This window comes from Cervus canadensis, chromosome 18 (genome assembly GCF_019320065.1).
Source record: "Cervus canadensis isolate Bull #8, Minnesota chromosome 18, ASM1932006v1, whole genome shotgun sequence".
Lineage (NCBI taxonomy): Eukaryota > Metazoa > Chordata > Mammalia > Artiodactyla > Cervidae > Cervus > Cervus canadensis.
Window position 1 is genome coordinate 16,593,015 of NC_057403.1, and position 22,087 is coordinate 16,615,101.

General features: G+C 49.3%; 1 protein-coding gene across 1 annotated transcript; it reads left to right on the plus strand.

Annotated features, from left to right (window-relative positions):
* The first annotated feature begins 77 nt into the window (after positions 1–77).
* LOC122421137 (phospholipase A2 inhibitor and Ly6/PLAUR domain-containing protein-like) lies at positions 78–5,332 on the plus strand. The gene is made up of 5 exons (XM_043436944.1): positions 78–716; positions 1,477–1,593; positions 4,211–4,363; positions 4,748–4,891; positions 5,089–5,332. The coding sequence occupies exons 1-5, from the start codon at positions 647–649 to the stop codon at positions 5,232–5,234; spliced, it is 630 nt and encodes a 209-aa protein (XP_043292879.1). The 5' UTR covers positions 78–646; the 3' UTR covers positions 5,235–5,332.
* Positions 5,333–22,087: the final 16,755 nt, after the last annotated feature.

Here is a 22,087-nt window from a genome sequence, read left to right on the forward strand (position 1 = left end):
AGCACACACCCAATCTTGACTGCTTCCAACCATGCCTCACTTTTCCAGTGTGAACTCTGGGCATCTGTCTCCTACGATCCCCATGCCCTGAACAAGCACCCCTCTGTTCAGTCTGCGAGAGACCCAAGTGCATCCTGGGTTGGGGTCAGAGATGGAGACAAACCAAACACAGAAAAGCGAGTATGAGCCAAGCATGCCCTGGCAGAACAAGCCTGGACTTGCTTGGCGCCCACAGGTAGGGCCTCAGCAACATTGGGCACCTACTTGGGAAAGGAGAGAACGGGGTGGGGTGGGTACCTGAGTCCTAGCAGCTGCTCTACCCTAAAGAAACAAAATGACCTGATTCTGATCTTGGGCTTCAGGGAAGAAAAAAGAGGCTGAGGGCAGGGCGGTGAGACCTGATGCAAGAGAAGATTGGAAGACAAGATGCCTGGGGCTGCATGGAGGAGGGGCCTGGGCACAAGATGCCCCTGCTCCTTTTGGATTCTGGTTCAGTCTCCCCCACTCAGAGCTGCAGAGACCTACCCCCAGGGCTTACATCATCATTTCTTAGCCTAGGGGTAAGGTAGGTCCAGACCCGCCCCTTCTTAGCTTCCTATAAGAACAGCTGGGGACCTGGGAATGCAGGGTCAGTCATCCATCCATCATGAAGCCTTCCATGAAACCTGAGACCTTCCTGCTGGGCTCCGCCCTGCTCTGCACCCTCCTGGGTCTGGGTAAGTGACTAGGGCTCTGGATTCCTGGGACCCTCAAAACAAGGAGTATGAGAGAACATTCTGCCATGTCCTCAAGGGAGAAGGGAAAGAGGAGGTGTCCTGGGAACTGAAATTCATGGAGAAGGCAGAGGGTAAAGGGCAGAAAGCCTGGGTCCCCAAGGGAGGAAGAGCTAAAAAAATGTGGGTTTAAATCTCTGTGAAAGGATGGGTTTGGATGGGTTCTGCTCCCTGTATCCCAGGCAGTGTCTCAAAATAAGACACCTAAATTCTGGAAAATCAGAGAGTATGATTAGTATTTGTCATTGGTATGAAAAAACATGAGGCGAGGGTGAGAGATTTCCTTCCTCCCAGGACTCTAAGGAAACCAACACAGGCAACAAGAGAAAAAAGAAAATTAAAAATATTAAAAAAAAATTTTAAGTCCATGGAAAACTGCAGCAGGACCCCTCAAGGTCCTTTAGCTTTATCAGGTGGTCTAGCATCCCAAGTCCCCAGCCTTGTAATTACATAAACTTCCTCCCTGATCAGACATGTTTCTGCCTTGCCCCAGAAAGCAGCTTTGCTCTCAGGACCATTGCATCCCTGCTGAGCTTCCGACAGATCCCTATTCAGCGGCCACTGTCCTGCCCTTGAATAACCAGGGAGACACCAGAACTTTTCCTTCAGACCCGACAACGCCATCCCCATCCCCGTCTGGATTCGGGAGTCATGGCCCACAGACCACGGCGCCTTTCACTAGAGCCCCGTTCTCTAACTGCAGGGTACCCGCTGAGCTGTGAGGTGTGTACCAGTGACGGTCCCAACTGCAGTGGAAAACTGCAGACTTGTGCCCCAGATGAAGACTCCTGCATGGTTGTCTTGACTGAGAGCAACAGAAGTAAGTGGGCAGGGGCTGGTATCAGATGCTGGGGAGGTGGGCGGCAGATACCACCATGCGTGGGGAGGAACCTTTGAGTGATGAGTATGTCAGGAAAGAGGGAAAGGCAATCTCGAGGTGGGTGTTGAACAGAGAATCTGGTGGAATGACGGAAACCACTATGGCCAAGGATTTCTGAAGATGAGACTCCAAAGAGAGGAGGAGGAGGGGCAGATACAGACTTTGTTACCAAAGAAGGAATTAGGAAAGCAAAGGACATGGGGGAAGAGAGAAATCCAGAGAAGGGGGAAATCTAATATGTAAAAGGTGAAGGGGTGGGTGTACAGCAGACTTGGGTGAGTTGCAAAGAATGTGATCAGGTTGATTCTCTTGGGCTGCGAGGGGTCTCCCAGAGATGTGGGATGTTAAGCTATTGTTCCTGAAGAGAAAGAGGGAGATACGGGGGCTGGTTTGAGTTGGGTGCAAGCTCAGTTGTGTCTGACTCTTTGCGACCCCATGGAGTGTAACCCACCAGGCTCCTCTGTCCATGGGATTTTTCAGGCAAGAGTACTGGAGAGGTTTGCCATTTCCTCCTCCAGGGGATCTTCCCCACCCAGGGATGGAACCCACATCTCTTGCATCTCCTACATTGGCAGGGGGGTTCTTTACCACTGCACCCCCTGGTGCTGGGAGCCGGCACACGAGATCCCACCCATGATAAGGTCATGAGGGAGAAAACCTGACAGGCAAGGCGGATCAGGTTTTCAGGGATTTCGAAAAGCTGCCCCCGGTGCTCACCTTAAAGATGATACCTGTCTTTCTGATGCCTGCCTCAACAGACTACTCCCTAATTTCTGTGACACAGGCAGAAGGCCTTCCCCGATCTCTTCCCAAATAAGAATCAATTTAGAACTTTAATCAATAAGTTTCCCAGGTGGTGGTATTTTATGAGATTATCCAGGGTGAAAGGAGTGCTTTAATTTAAACTCCTTTGCTGGTAGTTTGTTAGCCAAATGCATTTATGCCCTTGGTACTAATATGCATGATTGCTTACAATATCCTAATCATAAAATAGCATAAAGAACCTGATTATATAAAAGCCCTAATAGACATAGAGCATTTCTGAGGGGTGAAGGAGTCCTATTAGAAAACACAAGAAAAATTATTCTAAAAGTAGCTATTGGGTTAACATTTGCTTGCTGTGTTTTGCTTGCTGTGTTTTTGTTTTAATGTGATAAGATTGTGTTATAGAAACCATTGTTAATATAGTTAAAGATCTAGAGAAATAAGAACTTAGCCCTAGTGTGGTAACAATGAGATGGTTGTTAATTGTCAGCCAAGAGTGCTAGGCAGAAGCTGCCTCACCAAAGTCGCAGAGTCAGTCTGGGATAAACTTCTTAGATAAACGCAAATGACAATTTCTGCAGAAGGATTAATTTTTGTGTTAACAAGGATATACTTCTACTCTGTACTGTTGCCCTATGAGACTGCTACCTTTAAGTTAAGGTCACCATAGAAACAGAAAATAGGTTTACATTCACCTGATCTGCATAAAATATTAATAGGCCCCAAGGCCAGAAGATAATGTATAAGATCCTCATAAACAAAGAAGTATGCAGAAAACACCCTGGTTTCGTGAAGAACAAGCTGATGTAATGTTAAACTATCTTCCCCTTAGAAATGTACTAATTTAGAGTATAAAAGCCAAGTTCAAAAAATACAGCATTGCCAGACTCTGCTGCACCCCCCGTCTGGTGTCTCTCTCTCTCTCTCTCTCTCTCTCTCTCTCTCTTTCCCTGTCAGACTTGGCACTATCAAGGCTGGTCTCACGTGTCTTCTCTCTCGCTGACGCCGTTCATCCTGAGGGTACCACCTGGATCCTGCCGAGGCTGGACCCTGGCACCCTGGGATTTCCAAATTTGTCATAGAGAAAGAGACATATAAGGACAGAGGATCCCTGGGCACAGTCCATGAGGTCGCAAAGAATTGGGTACAACTGAGCCCTACACACCCAAACACGTGGTATAAAGAGCAGAAACCCTAGTCTTGGAGGAGACACCCTATCTGTGGTGGGGAAGGGGAAGGCCAGGGGGACTGGAAGAGACCACTTCAGGCAAGACCTGAGAGTAGCCAAGGAGGGCAGCATGAGACCATAGGTAAGAAGTCTGGGGAGTGACCCTGGGAAATCTGGAAGAGTCTACCTTAGATGGAGAAGGAAATGGGTGTGACAGCAGGTGGGGATGACGGCCCCATCCCAGCATTTGGTGAAAGGAACTCCAGGGGTCAGGGGAGGGCTGAAGGCTGGAAGAGACCATTACAGGGGATTGGGGTTAGTTACAGGTGGTCTGGAAAAGACCACTCCAGGTGCGACCCCTGCAGGATGCAGTGGGGTGGCCCTGGGGTGGAAGGGGCCACTCTGCAGAGTCCAGCACAGCCTGGGGACAGGGGGAGGATGGGGTGCATACCTGATAATCCATTCAGATGATGCCCCAGGCAGAAAGGGGGCTTGAATGTGGGGAGCTGGAAGAGACCTCTCTAGACAGCAGTGGGCTGGAGCTACGATAAGGTGGGGGAGACAGCCCAGGGCAAGGGTCCAGACCGGGGGCCACTGAGCCTTCTGCCCACGGTCATCCTGCAGAGGGCTCCTTGGCGGTGACCAGCTACAAGAGGTGTGTGAAATCCAGCGAGTGTGACTCAGGATCCTTCGCCATCACCATGAACACTGAGAACTACATGGGCTCCACGAGGCGCTGCTGCAAGAACGATGGGTGCAACCAGGACCCGCTGCCTGGTAAGCCCCGGCTGAGCCCCACAGCTGGAGTCCCTCCCTGCCCACCTTCCCCCGCCAGGGCCACCTGTGAGCACCCGCTCCTGACCTGCCCTGTAACCAGGGACGAGCGTCCTCCTTGCGCTGAGCCTTGGTTCTTCTACTGTAAACTGCAGTATCCAGGGACTTCCCTGCTGGTCCACTGACTAAGTCTCCATGCGCTCTCTGCAGGGGTTTGATCCCTGGTCAGGGAACTGGATTCCTCATGCCGCAGTTAAGATCCAATGCAGTCAAATATTGTTTTCTGAAAATGCAGTGTGCATTAGCAACTGGTGTCCCCTGAGTGTTTGTGATGTTGGGAAAGGGACTAACGTCTCCAATTACCTTCCCCTCCACCCTCCTCTTCAGCGATCGTGAGAAACCATACAGAGAATGGCCTTCGGTGTCCTTCCTGCATCGCTGCCTTTTCGGAAACATGCACTTCGACTCAGGAAGCGGTCTGCGTGGGTGAGGAAACCCACTGTGTCGCCGTGTCTGGCCTCGCACAGCCTGGTAAGGGGCACCTGGAATTCAGGAGGAGGGCACAGTGTTCCCAAAAGGTCCCAGAACTGGAGCCTCATTCTTCCATATTCTAAGGGAGAGAGTGGCTCCAAAGATCCGGGGGAGAAGGTAGCTGGGGCACGTGACCCTGGACTAGGAGGAGGGAGGCACTGGAGATCCTGACTGTAGTCTATAACCCCCTCCCGCAGGCATCAGATTTGCGGCCCGGGGCTGTGGCACGGAGACCGCCTGCCACAGCAAGCCTGGGACCCTGGTGCCCGCAGGCTCTCGTCTGTTGACCATCAAGAAGACCAGCTGTCGTCCAAGCCCCCAGGCTTCTGGCAAGGCTGAGTGAGGAACTGAGGCCCACGTGGTGTTTGGTCTCCATTCATTGTCAGCTGTGTTTCTAGAAATTTCTACAGTTCCCATGTGTCTATAAATTAAGCAAGTTAACAGAACGATCCTGAGTCTTTGTGATGTGATGCATTTCGGGGAGATGGGATGAGAAAAGCAGGGGTCTGAACCCTTGGGAACACTCTCTATGGAAGAAAGAAATGGAAGATGCTACCTCTTCTTAAGGGATTACTTCTTGCTTGGTCCCCATGCTAACTGTTTTCCATGCGGTACCTCATGTCATAATCACATCTCCGTGAAGCTGAAAGTATTGCCCCCATTTTACAGAGGAACACACTGAGGCAAGGATTGTGGTCTCACTTGTCTTCGGTCAAACAGCTGGGAGGGTCAGACTCCAGAGTCCATGATCACCTCTCCTAGATAACCTGTTTTTTTTTTTTTTTTCTAGTTAACCTGTTTTTGCCTGAGAGTTCATGTTTGTAAAATGCAGAGATAATAACTATAACCTCAAAGGGCTGTCTTAAGAGTCCAATGAAAGAACACGAAAAAAGGACTTAGTGCAGTGCCTAGCACATTTAAGGGGCTTCCCTGGTGGCTCTGACGGGAAAGAATCTGCCTGCCAATGTGGGAGACGCAGTTTGATCCCTGGGTCAGGAAGATCCCCAGGAGAACGGCATGGCAACCCTCTCCATGATCTTTGCCTGGAGAATCCACGGACAGAGGAGGCTGACAGGCTACAGTCCACGGAGTCACAAAGGGTCAGACCCCACTGAGTGCCTGAGCACCCTGCACTAGCGCCTTGAAGGCAGCGTGGGTTCTGGGACAATGTATCTGGCCAAAGAGTTACCATCCTAATAGCTGCCACTTCCTCAGTGGCCATGTGTGGCAGCTACTAGACTTTGGCATCTATCAGGATAGTCTGGGTTATGCTACAGTAACAAACCAGTCCCTAAACTCAGTGGTTTAAAACAACAAAGTTGTATTAGTCTGTTCATGCTGTAGTAATGTTGTATAACAAACCATGCCCCACTTGAGACTTGTAAAAAGAAACACTCTTCTTCCTATGGGTTGTAGGTATCTGGGGTAGCTCTGTTTCTGGCTGTGCTCTGGTCAGTTTGGTTCCAGTCTGGGAGGGGGACTCTAGTTCACCTCATGGAGTCTTCTGGATATCTGACTCCCTGGTTAACGTCCTTCTCATGGCAGATGACAGGGGCACAAAACCCAAGTGCACCAAAGGTCCCTGCGGAGGTTTGGGGGTCTGCAGGAATTCTATCCTGCACACAACCCCACCATCCCTCCTCTCCAGGGACCCTGAGGTCCTCACTCTCCATCCCTCCTCCCTCAGACCCTGAAGTCTAGGCTTCCAGCTAACAGAATCCCAAGCATCTTCCACCCCCCTGAAACCCAAAGAACAGACACACAACAGAATTTCTATTTTTTTATTCGCTCCACCAAGAAATACCACAGGGAAAGCCAACTTTGATTCTCTGGGCTTCATGGTTCCTCACCTCAATGGACACAAATTTATCATTCTCCAGACAAGTAGGAACTTAAGCTAAGCTGAGGAGGCTTTTGGACCTCCTCTGCTTCTGCCAGTGGCAACACCAAGATTCATCTTGTTTCCGCTGATTTCTGCCTTCAAGGGCCGGCTAGCATGCAGGTGCCCCGTAGACTCACCCTGAGGACAGCCAGTGCTCCCTGCAAAATGGAGTCTTCCGTCTTTTCTATTTGGATGCTCCCAGAGACAGATGCCTTGCTACCAACTTGCTGCCCCCGGAGCCTAAAATTCAACCCTTTGAAAACTCATGATTTAAAAGGCAACTGTTCCAAAAGAGAGTTGTGACACCAAGGGTGCCGACACACAGCCATGTGAACAAGATCAGGACAGTGGGCGCTGACACATGGAAACAAAGCCGGTCTTGCTTTCTGAGAGTTGATCCAGGCAGGAGGCCCCTTGGCAGGAGGGTAGACGGAATTTGAAACAGGGAAGCGCAGGGTGGAGAAGTCAGACAGGGTCAAGTCAGAGATGGTGTCAGAGAGGAGGGCACCCTGAGCAAAGGCAAAGAGTGAGACTGAAGTCTGAGCTCCCCGTGTTCCGGGCTTCCAGGAGGGGTTGCAAGTCTATTACTGTGCAAGAGAGAGAATGCGGGTACAGGTGTGCCTACGTGGGATGCTCACGATAACTCTGCATGTAGATGCCATTTGCTGAGCCACTTGTAAAAGGCCACCCCGATCGGCAAGGGGCTGTCTGGCCCTAGGGCAATGAAGATGGAATTCCTATTCCCCAAGACGGACGAAAGGATCTCCACTTCTCTCACACAGACCCCAATCCCCTGCTCTACATGGAGACCTTCCACCAGCCATGAACGAAGAGGCAAGGACCACAGCGCTCTGGGGAGCCAGGAGTTCTGAGACTCCAGAGAACCAGCCTTTCCCCAGTGAAGATTCAAAGCCCATTGGATGCAGGCCTATCCCCCAACCCCGGAAACCTATAGCTTATACCCATTGTGGCTCAGAAGCCCAAGGATTCCAGCTCCCTGGGGAACCCAGACTCCCCTCCTTCATGTCACAATCCCCAATGGGAAGGAGGCTGCCTTCATCAGCAATCAGGGCATCCACCTCCTCCTCCGCAAGGGAACTAGACACCTATTACATCTACTCTTGAGAGACCAAATAGGCCCCTTCGAGGAGTCCAAACCCTCAACTCACTTGAGGAGTTCCATTGTCTGATAGTTCCCAGAGAAATCAGGAATCCCATCCCCCAAAGTCTGTTTCCCTTCAGGACCCAGGAATCCTGGCGAGCAGACGTCACCTACTCCAACCCCTAGTCAGAGCCCTGATTCCCTTCAAGCACGCAAAATTCTGACTAGCCGACCCCTCGCCCCGTGATCTCTCAGGCCCAGACATCCCATGCTAGAGTCTGGACCCCGCGCCATCTCCAGCACTGCCTCGGCGTCCCCGCGCATCTCCTCCAGCACCTGCAGCAGGACGCCCTGCGCCGCGCCCCTGGATGCTGTGGGATGCTGGGCACGACTCTATCTCCAGCTGCTGCTTCCCAGGCTCCGCCAGCAGGGGGAGCGAGAGAGAGAGAGAGAGAGAGACCGCAAGGCTGTTGGAGGGAGGCGGGCTCTTGCAGGTCACGTGAGCAGCACCTCAGGTGTGCTTTGAGGCCACTTTGGCAGCGGGGGTCGGGGCGGGGTCGCGCAGGTGAGTCCAGTTTGTAGCGCCCCAGGACCTGCAGGACTAGCCTCACCGCACGTTCTCAGGGTAAGACCAGAACCAGCTGGGCATCACCCCCTCCTCAGGATCTGAATTTCAGCCCCAAGGGTTCACCTCCAAGCTTCAAAACACCCACATTTCAATAATTCCAACCCCTATCTCTTCTTCCTCCAACCCTAAGGGTGCTGGCTGCTCCTAGCACTCGCTTCTGTGTTCTACCTGAGTCTTCTGTCCTCTTTAGTTTAACGGTGGTGGTTTAGTCCCGAAGGCGTGTCGGACTCTGCGACCCCATGGGATGTAACCGGCCAGGCTCCTCAGTCCATGGAAGTCTCCCCACAAGAATACTGGACTGGGCTGCCCTTTCCTTCTCCAGGAGATCTTCCCACACCAGGAATCCAACTTGTGTCCCCTGCATTGAAGGCAGATTCTATACTGACTGAGCCACCTCCTTACTATTTCCTTTTATTAATTCTCTGGTAAAGTAACTGGTGTGATTTCGGCCTCCTGGTGGGACCCAGACTGATACAATGGGTAGCACTGATGTTGGTTTCTGCCTTGTCGCTGATTCCAGGTGTCACGGAGCTTGCTTTTCAAAGGGCTGTAGGTGGTGGGAATACTTTGGCCATCAGATGTGAAGAGCTGACTCACTGGAAAAGGCCTGATGCTGGGAAAGGCTGAGGGCAGGAGGAGAAGGGGGTGACAGAGGTTGAGACGGTTGGATGGCATCACCGACTCAACAGACATGAATCGGAGCATATTCTGGGATATAGTGAAGGAGAGGGAAGCCTGGCGTGCTGCAGTCCATGGGGTCTCAGAGAGTCGGACAGGACTTCGCGACTGAAGAACAATGTGGTGGGAGTGGAAGGAGAGGGAAAGAAAGCATGGGCCCCAGCTCAGGAAGAGAGGCCTCTCAGGAGACGGCCCTGAGCTGCAGGAGTGCAGAGGTGAGTGCTCTTCCTGAGGGTAAATGAAGGGAGATGGGCCTGGTGGGGAAGTCAGTGGGAGGCCTGAGGTCTGGGGGGGCAGGAGGGTAACAGGGAAACTTCTCTCAGCAGACTCCTAACCAATAACGGCTTACTTTGGGGCTCTGATGGTAAAGAATCTGCCTGCAATGCAAGAGACCTGGATTCCATCCCTAGGTCGGGAAGACCCCCTGGAGAAGGGAATGGCAAGCCACTCTAGTATTCTCATCTACGATCTCTACTGTCAACGATTTGGAGCAAAATTCCTAAGTAGTTATCAATGTGGAAAGAGCCAAGTTGAAAACTCTAAGTGGTCCCATGTATGTAGTATCACCTGCTGAGAGGGCAAATCCTCTTTGGGGGAATGTACTTCAAACCAGCCCCTCAAAGAATCTCCACCAATATATTACCCAGGAGTGGAATTCTCACACACACACACACACACACACACACACACACAAACACACCATTAAGCATCAGGAAATACGCTTCCATGATTAAGGGTCAGTAGAAACCACAAACTGCAGACTCAGATACACAAAGATTCCATATATTGATGAGTGAAAACTGGAAAGAGTGACAGACTGTATTTTCTGGGCTCCAAAATCGCTGCAGATGGTGACTGCAGCCGTGAAATTGAAAGATGCTTGCTCCTTGGAAGAAAAGCTATGAGAAACCTACACATCGTATTCAAAAGCAGAGACATCACTTGCCTGACAAAGGTCCATATAGTGAAAGCTATGGTTTTTCCAGCAGTCATGTACAGACGTGAGCTTTGGACCATAAAGAAGGATGAGCACCTAAGAGTTGATCCTTTCAAACTGTGGTGCTGGGGAAGACTCTTGAGAGTCCCTTGGACAGCAAGGAGATCAATCCAGTCAATCCTGAAGTAAATCAACCCGAATATTCATTGGAAGGACTGATGCTGAAGCTCCAGTACTATGGCCACCAGATGTGAAGAGCTGACTCATTGGAAAAGACCCTGATGTTAGGAGGGCTTCCTTGGTGGCTCAAGTGATAAAGAATCCACCTGCAATGGGGGAGACCTGGGTTCGATCCCTGGGGTGGGAAGATCCCCTAGAGAAGGGAATGGCTGCCCACTCCAGTATTCTGGCCTGGACAATTCCACAGTCAGTGGGGTTGCCACGAGTCAGAGACAACTGAGCGCCTTTCACTTTCACTGATGCTGGGAAAGACTGAAGGCAAAAGGAGAACAGGGCCAAAGAGGGTGAGAGGTTTAGATGGCATCCTGGACTCAGTGACTCAGTGGACAGGAGTGTGAGCAAACTCCAGGAGACCGTGAAGGACAGGGGAGCCTGGCGTGCTGCGGTCCCTGGGGTCGCAAAGAGTCGGACACGACTGAGGTCCTGAACAACAGCAAATTGATGTTATGGAACACACAACATGAAAGTAAGCGGGTAAGGATCTCCCCGCCATTGCTGGGCTCTCAATATCCATATCACGTGCCTCAGGGCAACTGAGCCTAACCACGACTACTGACAGCTGGCACCAAAAGCCTCTGCTCCGCAGTCAGCAAAGCCCCGGTGATGAGAAGCCCGCACACCACAAGGAGAGTGAACACCGCTCGCTGACACTAGAGAATGCGCACGCGCAGGAGTGAGGACCTGGTGCAGGCAAAGCTGATAATTAAACTGTGGTAATAATAATTTAAAAAACCTCAAGGGACTGGGAGACTATTGACATAACGGTTTCCAGACTCTGCAAACATAAAGGCCTGAGCCGACCATTCCACTTTTCTAGGTAGATAAGAGATGACTAATAAAGATCCACATACCAGATTAGATACAGTTTTAGCCAAAAATGCATTGACTCTTCTTGTAATTAAAAGGTGGAATTTTGACCTGAATCTGCGTGCCAAGAAGTTGTTTTTTTTTTTTTAATTGCCCCAAAGACGGCTGATTTTATGTAAAATTTTAAACAAGGACGCCATTAGACTGGGTGACTCTAAAGCCTTAGGTAGCTTCAGTAAACCAATCAAAATTTAAGCAAGAGTTGATGAACTCAAATCTAAGAAAATGAAATAAACTAATTGTGAATAGTCAAGTCCCTCGATTTTTCCAAGGAAGAAAATCCTTTAAGCTCTGGGGAGGTGGGGCGGTTGGGACACTGGGACTGAGGTACATATGCTCCTGACGCCGTGTATGGCAGAGATGCTGCCGAGAGCCTCCTGCAGAGACAGGGCGCTGACTCAGCGCTGTGCTGACCTCAACGGGAAGGAAACCCCAGAGTGCGGGGTGTGTGTACGGACGGCTGATTCTCGTTGCTGCCCAGGGGAAACTAACACAGTATTGTAAAGGAACTAACCCCAATAAAACTGATTAATTCAAAACGTTCAAGCTCAAGCCAATTAAATAATTGCTCTGCTTCCATGGTTTCTCTCTAAAAACCTCTGTCCTAGCCCACCCACAAAGCACCTCTAATCATTTCTCAGTTTTGGCTGTCTGATTTGAATTCTCTGCTTAAATGGATTCTTCAAACTATAACATGCCTCAGTTTATCTTTTTACAACTAATAGGACCTTTATTTTATTATTATTATCATTCTTTTTGGTCACACTGCACAGCTTGTGGGATTTTAGTTCCCCAAACAGGGACTGATTGAATCTGGGCTCCTGGCAATGAGAGAGTGGCGTCCTAACCACTGCACCGCCAGGGAACTCCCTAGGACCTTGAGAATAAAAATGTGCGTCCAAGGGCAACCTCATTGGTTAGAACGTATTTTGTAAGGTGGCAAAAGCGCTTGATAAAATTCAACGCACGTCAGTTAAAAGACTAGTGGGACTTCCTGGCGGTCCAGTGGCTAGGACTCTGCACTTCCAATGTAGGGGGCCGGGGTCCGATCCCTGGTCGGTGAACTAGATCCTGCTGCATGTGCAGCTGCAACTAAGAGCTGCCCAGAGAAATACATCAATAAAGACTGGCAATATCAAGTATCGGTGAAGATGTGAAGCTCACATACTGCTGAAGGTAATGTAAAATGGAACAACCACTTTGTAAACCAATCCATTTCGAATAGGTAAGACACACATCTGCCTGCATGCTAAGTCACTTCAGTCATGTCCGTCTCTTTGTGACCCTATGGACTGTAGCCCGCCAGGCTCCTCTGTCCATGGGGCTCTCTAGGTAAGAATACTGGAGTGGGTTGCCATGCCCTCCTCCAGGGCATCTTCCCAACCCAGGGATCAAAGCCACCTCTCCTGTGTCTCCTGCATTGCAGGCAGATTCTTTACCACTGAGCCAACAGGCAAGTCCTGGATCTAACTGAAGGCCCTGCAATTTCACTCTTTTAGATAGTTATCCCAAAGAGAGCTCTCTACAGAGGCTTGTACACGAAGGTTCACAGCAGCTTTGTTCATAATAGTCAAACAGTGCTGGGGCGTTCCCTGGCGATCTAGTGTTGAGGACTTTTCACTTTCACTGCTGGGATCTGGGTTCAATCCCTGCTTGGAGAACTAAGATCCTGAGTGCTGGGAGGTGCAGATAAAAAAAGCCACCAAAAAGTGGCAACAGTCTAGATGCCCGTCCACAAGAGGATGGATGAACAAGTTGAGACCTACGCTTGCAGTGAAACTTCTCAGCAGTAAGGTGGAACAGACCGCTGACGTACACACGATATGTTAGACCCCGTGTTCCTGGCTCCACCAGACTCCGCTGGACGGGCTTCTAACCTGACACCACAAGCTCTCCTTGATGGCACTATGACAAACTGCCTATCTGTCACCCCTGCCTGCAATCACATAGGACTCTGTGGACGCTCCCTGAGGGTAGGGGCCTGGTTTGGTTTGTTCACTACTGGGTCCTGAGCTTGAGCCCAGCTCTGCTGCACACTAGCTATAGCACCTTGTCGGCTCAGCTTTTGGAGCCTCAGTTTCCTCATCTGTAACTGGGGATGATCACCCTGTGTAGGATTTATGCACATAAACACCACGGCCACAGGGCACAGCCCATAGTGGGCACCCTGTCACTGCCAGTCGGGAGGTCGCTGCTCAATGACTGTGTTGAAAGAAGAGAAGAGCTGGACTCCCCTGATGGCGCGCTAGATTAGAATCTGTCAGGGCAGGGGACAGGGGTTCGATCCCTGGTCTGGGAAGATTCCACATGCTACAGAGAAATTCGGCCTATGAGCCAAAACTATTGAGCTTGTTCTCTAGAGCCTTGAGCTGCAATGACTGCGTGCACATGCAATACCTACTGAAGACCATGTCCCATGCTCTGCAACAAGAGAAGCCCACGCACTGTAACTAGACAGGAGCCCCCACTCCCTACAACTAGAGAAAGCCGATGTAAAAGCAATGAAGCCCCAGCACAGCCTAAAATAAGTAAAGAGATGACTGTAGGAAGGCTTCTCCCAAAGTCTGCATTCTGTCTGACATAAAGGGACAGAAGGCCACATGGCGGTGGAAGGAAGTTACAGGGGCTGAAGCACTCTGAGGCTATTTTTTTTTAATTTATTTATTTGGCTGCCTTGGGTCTCAGTTGCAACACTCGGGATCTTTGTTGCAGGATCTTTCATTTGGGTGACTGGGCTTAGTTGATCCCAGGCATGGGGGTTCTTAGTTCCCTGACCAGGGATCAAATCCGTGTCCCCTGCATTGCAAGAAGGATTTTTAACCACTGGAACACCTGGAAAGTTTCTGGGGGTGTTTTATTTGGCTCACAGAATGACAAGTGACTATGATCCCCAAAGATTCCTAGTCCTTAAAAAAGAAAAAAAAAAAAAAGATTCCTAGTCCGCCTCCCCACACAGCCAGGAACATCCGATGACCCGATCTGCAACGTCACCCCCCAGCCGGGCAGTGGCCTGGAGACACTGCCAGCACACCACTACAGACAGGAGCGTCCCTACAGCAGAGGGAGGAGCCTGGGCTTGTGCGGAGGCCAGCCTGAGCTCAAATCTAGCCCTGGCACTGCCAAGCTGTGCAGCACTGGGTGACATAAAACCTCTCTGAGCTGCAGTTTCCTCATGAGTTAAGGGCGTCTCCCCACTTCTGAAAGAAATTGACGGGACACAGGATGCTAACCATTGCAATGCACAGCCACTGTGGCGGCACTGAAGTGTAAACGGTGTGGCAGACCTATAATACCAGTGAAAGTGAAGTCACTCAGTCGTGTCTGACTCTTTGCAACCCCATGGACTGTAACCTACCAGCCTTCTCCGTCCATGGGATTTTCCAGGCAAGAGTACTGCAGTGGGTTGCCATGTAGGACCAATCAACACCTCTGGGAGCCAGCAACTATTTTCATCTCCATTTCACAGGCGAGCCATTGAGACAGAAAGCTGCTTTATAACTTCCCAGAGGTCATGAGGCTGGGCTAAAGCCAGTGTCAGCTGGGCTGTGTTCCTTCTAGATGTTCTGGGGGACAATCATTTCCTCATCTTGTCTCCAGCTTCTAGAGTCCCTGCACTCCTCTGCACTGGCCCCTTCCTCCGTCTCCAGAGCCAGCAGTGGCATTGCTCCAGCCTCTGTTTCCATCCCCACAGCTCCTCTGACTGGCTCTCCAGTCACCCTCCTCCCCTGATAAGGACCCCTGTGATGACACTGCCTCCCCCCAAATCATCCAGGCCCATCTCCCCACCTTGAGATCCTTACAGGGACTTCCTTGGTGGTCCGGTGGCTAAGACTCCGCCATCCCAATGGAGGCAGTCTGAGTTCGATCCCTAGTCGGGGAACTAGATCTCACAGTCTGCAGCTAAGAGTCTGCAGGCAACAACAAAAGATCCCGCATGCCACAACTAAGACTCAGTATGGCCAAGTAAATAAGTAAAAATAAATAAGTATTTTTTAAAAACCCTCAATAGTCCCTTTCTCCATGTAAAGGACACATGTACAGGTTCTGGGGATGTGGACAACTTGTGTGTGTGTGTATGTGGTGGCGGCTCAGTTGTGTCCAACTGTTTGCAACCCCATGGACTATAGTCCACCAGCCTCCTCTGTCCATGGGATTTCTGAGGCAAGACTACTGGATGGGTTTCCACTTCCTCCTCCAGGGGAGCTTCCTGACCCAGAGACGAATCTACCGCCTCCTGTACTGGTAAGTGGATTTGTTACCATTGAGCCACCAGGGAAGCCTGTGACACCTTTGCTGCTGCTGCTAAGTCACTTCAGTCGTGTCCAACTCTGTGCGACCCCATAGACGGCAGCCCACCAGGCTCCCCCATCCCTGGGATTCTCCAGGCAAGAACACTGGAGTGGGTTGCCATTTCCTTCTCCAATGCATGAAAGTGAAAAATGAAAGTGAATTCGCTCAGTCGTGTCTGACTCTTAGCGACCCCATGGACTGCAGCCTACCAGGCTCCTCCATCCATGGGATTTTCCAGGCAAGAGTACTGGAGTGGGGTGCCATTGCCTTCTCCGTGTGACACCTTTAGGGGTCCATTATTCTGTCTACCATGCTTAGTAAGTTCTTCCTCAGCATTGGGAGGAAGGCTCAGTAACTCTCCTGGCTTTACAGATGGGGAAACTAAGGCCAAGACAGGAAAATCAATGGCTTACATGTCACATACAGTTCATGACTGGCAGAGAAGTTCTGAAGAACTGTCTGAGTACAAGCCAACACTGCTTTCTAATTCCACAAGTTCAATCCTTTGGTAAAATCTCAACATCTTGAAACTTTCCCGGTGGTACAGTTCTTAGAACTCCGAGCTTCCACTGCAGGGGCCCAGGTTGAATCCCTGGATAGGGAACTAAGACCCCACTGCTACGTGGCATGGACTAAAAAAACGAGACTCAACACCTCTGCCTCTCCCACATTATAAAGCACGGAGCCCTTCATCCGGTAGGACGTATACATTTATATTTTAATGACTGTTTCTTATTTCTCATATGGGCTCCCTTGTCTTCCTTTTTGATAAATAGAAAATTTCTGATTAAAAACATTGAAACAGCCCAAATGTCCATATGAATGGATACATATTGTTTGATATTTTCTATAATGGAACAGTGAAAGTGTTAGTTGCTCAGGCCTGTCCAACTCTTTGTGACCCCACGGACTGTAGTCTGCCAGGCTTCTCTGTTCATGGAATTCTCCCAACAACAATGCTGGAGTGGGTTGCCATTCCATTCTCCAGGGGATCTTTCAGACCTAGGGACAGAACCCAGGTCTCCCCCACTGCAGGCAGATCCTTTCCCATCTGAGCCAATGGAACAGTATTTAGCTGTAAAAAGGAATGAAAGACTGATTCAAGTTTCAATGTGGAGAAACCCTGATGCTAAGTGAAAGCAGCCAGACACAAAAGGCAGCATATTTTATGATCTTATTCATATGAAATGTCCAGGACAGACAAATTTGTAGAGACAAAAAAGTACATCAGTGGTACACATACACACTAGTATATAAAGTATACAATCAAAAGGAACTACTGTATAGCACAGCGAACTTGTTAGGGTCCACAAGGGGCTCAGAGCGTATTAGTTAAAAATGTCCCACTGTTATGACCTGACAAACAAGGGATGAAGTCACAGTGGCCACACTGCCCACGTGGCATCCTGTCTTTTCCTTAAGGCGATATCCTGTTTTTCCCTGCCGGTGCCAGTTTCTCAAGACTACCTGACCACCTGACCATGAGACTGCTCCGCCTACAGGATCAGGAGACTCCGGTTGCAGATTAAAGATAAACTAAGACACCTCCCCACTTCGGGGCAAGATTTCCCAACAACAGGGTGTGAGAAGTGCTGGCCATAAAGGGAGACACTGATTTCTCTCAAAGCCAGTCACTTTCTCTCTTCCTATAATAAATCTTTCTCTTCCTGAATGCCCAGCTCACTCTCTTTTTTCTCTGTACTCACCTTACAAACTATACTCAATATTTTGTAATAACCTATTTGGGAAGAGAATCTGAAAAAGAATACATATAAACACAAAGGTATAACTAAAAGAATCACTGCCGTACACTTGAAATGAACACAACATTGTTGAATCAACTCTACTGCAACATAAAATAAAAATTAAAGGGACTTCCCTGGTGGTCCAGCAGTTAAAACTCTGAGCTTCCACTGAGGTGGGCACAGGTTCGATCCCTGGTCAGGCAACTAAGATCCTACATGCCTTGCAGCGCAGTCAAAAAATTAAAATAATACAAAAAGGTTCCACATCCATGACAGGCAATGATATGAATCATTTGAAAGAATAAGGTAGACCCTGATGCCATAACAATAGACCTCTAAGATAAGGTTACTTGGAAAAAAGCAAGGGAGAGGACCATGGACATACAACATACTTTTTTTATTTTTTTAGTTCTACCACTTTATTGCTACCAACCCGTCTCCCTCCATCCTCATGCGCACATGCTCAGTCATGTAACCCCATGGACTGCAGCCCGCCAGGCTCCTCTGTCCATGGACTTTTCCAGGCAAGAATACTGGAGTGGGTTGCCATTTCCTTCTCCAACAACATACTTTTAAAAGTGGGGTAGGGGTGAATATATATGCTTCCATGTGGACACAGTGACTTGAGGAACCACCTGAGAAGCTGCTCACAGTGATTGCCGCTGTGAAGACCTGGGGAGCAGGAAAGGGAGGGGAAGGGCAGGAGGGGATTGAAGCAGGTGGCTGACGAGGAGGACGTCCTTTTCAGTGTACACCCTCCCTTTTGTGCCTTTCGGAGTTAAGCACCACATGCACATAACACCCATTTGAAAAGTAAAGCTAATAAAACTACAGTACTCATCTCCGACAATGGAATCCTAGGCAGAAATGAGAATGAACCTCTAGAGCCACACCCAGCAAGGAAGATGAAACTAACAGAATGAAACTAACACACAAAGCTGGCAAAGAACAGACCAGTCAGGGGCAAAAGTACTATATGCCCACTAGATACTATGTGACTCTATTTACATACAGGCAAAGTTAATCAGAGCTGTTAAAAATCAGGGCTATGGTTCCCCTTGTGGGGGGCAGTGACAGGAAGGAGCTCAAGGAGACTCAGGCGGGGGAGGCGGGTTCTGTTCCTTGGTCTGGTGCAGAGGACGGGGGCTGCGCTTGTGTCGGTTCCCTGGACTGTGTCCCCGCTGTACACACGTGTCCTGTCAGAAGCAGGCAGGGAATTTAAAACACCACGATGGGAAACAGGGTGAAGAGAAAACACTGAAATACAGAAATGGAACATGTTCATTTGCTACTGAACAATTCCTCTAAGAATGTCCCTCCAGCAGAAGACTGGAGCCAAGCTTTTGGCGCAGGGGTGGTTAGCCAAGAGGCTGGAACTGCCAGCCTGGGAGCAGGTGATGGGTTGGTGAAAGACTCTTTTGGTCACTGCAAACCAAAAACCTGTGTGGGGCTTTCATGAGCTGAAACCCAGATGGTAATACACAGGTGCTGCGAAATATTATTTGAGGGAAAAAATACAGAGTAGAAGGAAAACCTACACATCAGTCTATGTGTCCTGAATTTACTGCTTATCTCTTGCTTGAAAAGAACCAAGACCAGATTCAGTGAGTTTGAAGTCACCCTGTGTACTGCTGCTGCTAAGTCGCTTCAGTCCTCTGGCTCCCTCACTCCCCACATTCTGTCTCCTCTTGCTCCCACTGCAGCTACGGTGCACAATTAAATGGGATGTTCCTGATCATAAAAGAGCCCAGCAGGATCATCCAGCAATACACACACGAATCCCCACCCTTTTTTTTTTTTTTTTAGTTCTACCACTTTATTGCTACCAACCCATCTCCCTCCATCCTCATGCGCACATGCTCAGTCATGTAACCCCATGGACTGCAGCCCGCCAGGCTCCTCTGTCCATGGACTTTTCCAGGCAAGAATACTGGAGTGGGTTGCCATTTCCTTCTCCAGAATTCCCACCCTTTACATAAACACCTGCGTAGTGACAGCGCACTATTGCAAACATGATGTCTCTGGATTTTCACGATAACCCTGGGCTCAGATCACATTATTCCCAATGGACAGATGATAAAACAGGTTCTGCGAGATGAATCCATTCGCCTGAGGTCACAGAGTGAGTAAGAGGGAGAGATGGGGACTTGAGCCAGGTATGAGAGATTAACTTGTCAGCCACCTGGATCTCTCTCAGTTTAAAATACTGGCTCTCGGCAAATTGTATAGCCTCTCTGGGTCTAGTTTCTTCATCATATAAGGGGATAATAAATAGAACTGAGGTCACGGGATTTTTATGAGAATTCAATGAATTAACCCATATGAGGTGTTTAGAATGGTGACTGGCAGGTTTTTTGTTGGTTGCAGTTTCCCACCTGGGCACTGAACCTGGGCCCTCGGAGAGTAGGGTCCTAACCACTGGACCACCAGGGCATTCCCAGAGAGTTGTAATGCTGAATAAGTTATCTCTCATTATTCTTACTGTACCATGTTAGGGAACGATGAGATATTTAAACACCTAAGGTCATTCAGTAAATCTTGTGGGTTTGTGTATTATTGCTGGTAGGAGAGTTCTCAGCTTCTCTCTAATTCTCAAAATGGTCTATGAACCAAAATGTTTTCAGAACCACTGGGTGAGACAGACAATAATATATTTAGCCCAATTCCGTAAGCCTCGCACCTAGCATCCCTCCCCAAACACCCAAACATTCAGAAGGGAGGAACATGGCCAAAATTGAGAAAGCCAGGACTTCTTTGGTAGTCCAGTGGTTCAGAACCCATGTTGCCAATAGGGAGCTTGGGGTGGGGCAGGGGGCGGTGGGCACGGGAGGGAAGAGGGGCCCAGGATCACTCCCTGGACAAGGAACAAAGGTTCCAACATGTCATGTGGTGTGACAAAAAAATTTTAAATGACTTAAAAAAAAAAACCCCCCAAAACAGAGACTTCCCAGGTGGTCCAGTGGTTAAGACTCCGTGCTCCCAATGAAAGGGGCCCCAGGATCCAATCCCTGGCTAGAGAACTAGGTCCCACCTGACACAATTTAAGACCCAACACAGCCAAATATAAATAAATATAAAAAGGAAAGAAAGTCAACATATGAACACAACGAAGCAAGAGAAAGGTGGCTAGAGCACCCACACTGGGTTCAGGTCTCAGCACCGCCATGTGGGGGGGTCGAAAACAGCTCCAACATCATCCGACTCCCTGGAGAGCCAGATCACGCAGGGGAACACCCAGGCAGCACCTGGGAACACACTAGCTGGCTTCTCCCACAGGTTTCTTATGCCTGATGGGAACAGCCTGTTGGGAATTCTGTCACCATCCTGGGTCAAACTCTCCTTTTCCCTTTGCTCCCTCCAACCTCACCAAGCATGTACCAAAGCACTGAGCAGTCCACAACGGTCACTAAGACTGACCACTGCACTTTGGCCCTTCAGAGGCCTCAGTTTCCCCATCTTTAAAATGAGGTTGATTGGCTTAGATGATATGAGACGCCTTCCAGTCCTAAGCCTTCAGACTTCAGAAAGCAGGATGCGTGCCAATGATTTACTCTGTTCCAACTGAGGATACTAAGGCCCTGAAAGGAGCAGCAACCTACACATGCCGCACACCGATCCATCCCTGGCCTAGACTTGCATCACCTTTCTTCTCTGCCAAGGGCACAGGGACCACACTGCTCACTGAGTATGCTGAGGCCCAAAGGGAAAACTGCCTCCGCTCACTTCCAGTTAACTCCAGAGCAGAGTCTGGACCCTGGACCTTCAGACTTCTATTAAGGAATGGGGGCAGGGAGACTGCTCTGGGCAGGTCCAGTGATTAAGACTCGGAGCTTCCACTGCTTGGGGTACGGGTGTCGTACCTGGTCAGAGAACTAACACCCTGCATGCCACATAGCAGACAGGCCAAAAAAAAAAAGATGGGGTGGTGGTGCGCAGAATCACCAAGGGCACCATAGAGATGGTCTTCTCGCCTGCCCTGGCTGCCCGCCATTTACAGTAAGTGTCTGCCTTCAGGTTTTCTACACAGTAGGTCTGGAGAAAAGAGTGGGAAAGGGAATGTTAGGGTTCAGAGATGAGAGCTAGGTCCCCAGCTCTCAGATTAATCTGAGAGTGCTCTCAAGCCCTCTGATATTCCCCAGGTTTGTTTCCCTATTAATCCCCACACACTCCGGGGTTAGAGGAAGAATGGATACTTGTATGTGTATACAATAGCTAGGTTCCTTCACTATTCATCAGAAACTATCACAGCATTGTTAATTGGCTGCACCCAAATACAAAATGTTTTTAGTGTTAAAATAATAATTGGAGAAAGAAATGGCAACCCATTCTAGTATTCTTGCCTGGAAAATCCCATGAATGGAGGAACCTGGTGGGCCCCAATCCTTGGGGTCACAGAGAGTTGGACATGACTGAGTGACTAACACACACCTCACCCTCACATTATTGTACTTTTGAAAAGTGTAAAGGGGATGCATAAAAAATGGGCTTACAGAGCATAAACAATACATTGGGAACACTAAAGCTCTTTCCATATGTGGAGTTTCTCTACCTTACGAACAAATTCTTTAAAGCTGCACTGTTCAATATGGTAACCTCTAAGCACATGCTGGCTACTGGACACTTGATTTCGTCACCAATTAACTGGAACTGAATTTTTAATTTTCTTTCATTTTAATTAAGCTAAATGATTTAATTTTTTATCATTAAAAAATAATAATAATAAATCCCCCCACACTCTGCCTGTAGTCCCCTACAACATTTTCCTCTGGAAATTCACCTCTGATCCTTCCCAGGAAGCGCTCCCTCCCTCCTTTTCTCTCTGGAAAA

Coding starts and splice junctions, on each gene's coding strand:
- LOC122421137 (XM_043436944.1), top strand. CDS start 647: ATGAAGCCTTCCATGAAACCTGAGACCTTCCTGCTGGGCTCCGCCCTG. Junction 1,594..4,210: donor CTTGACTGAGAGCAACAGAA/GTAAGTGGGCAG, acceptor GTCATCCTGCAG/AGGGCTCCTTGGCGGTGACC. Junction 4,892..5,088: donor GTCTGGCCTCGCACAGCCTG/GTAAGGGGCACC, acceptor CCCCTCCCGCAG/GCATCAGATTTGCGGCCCGG.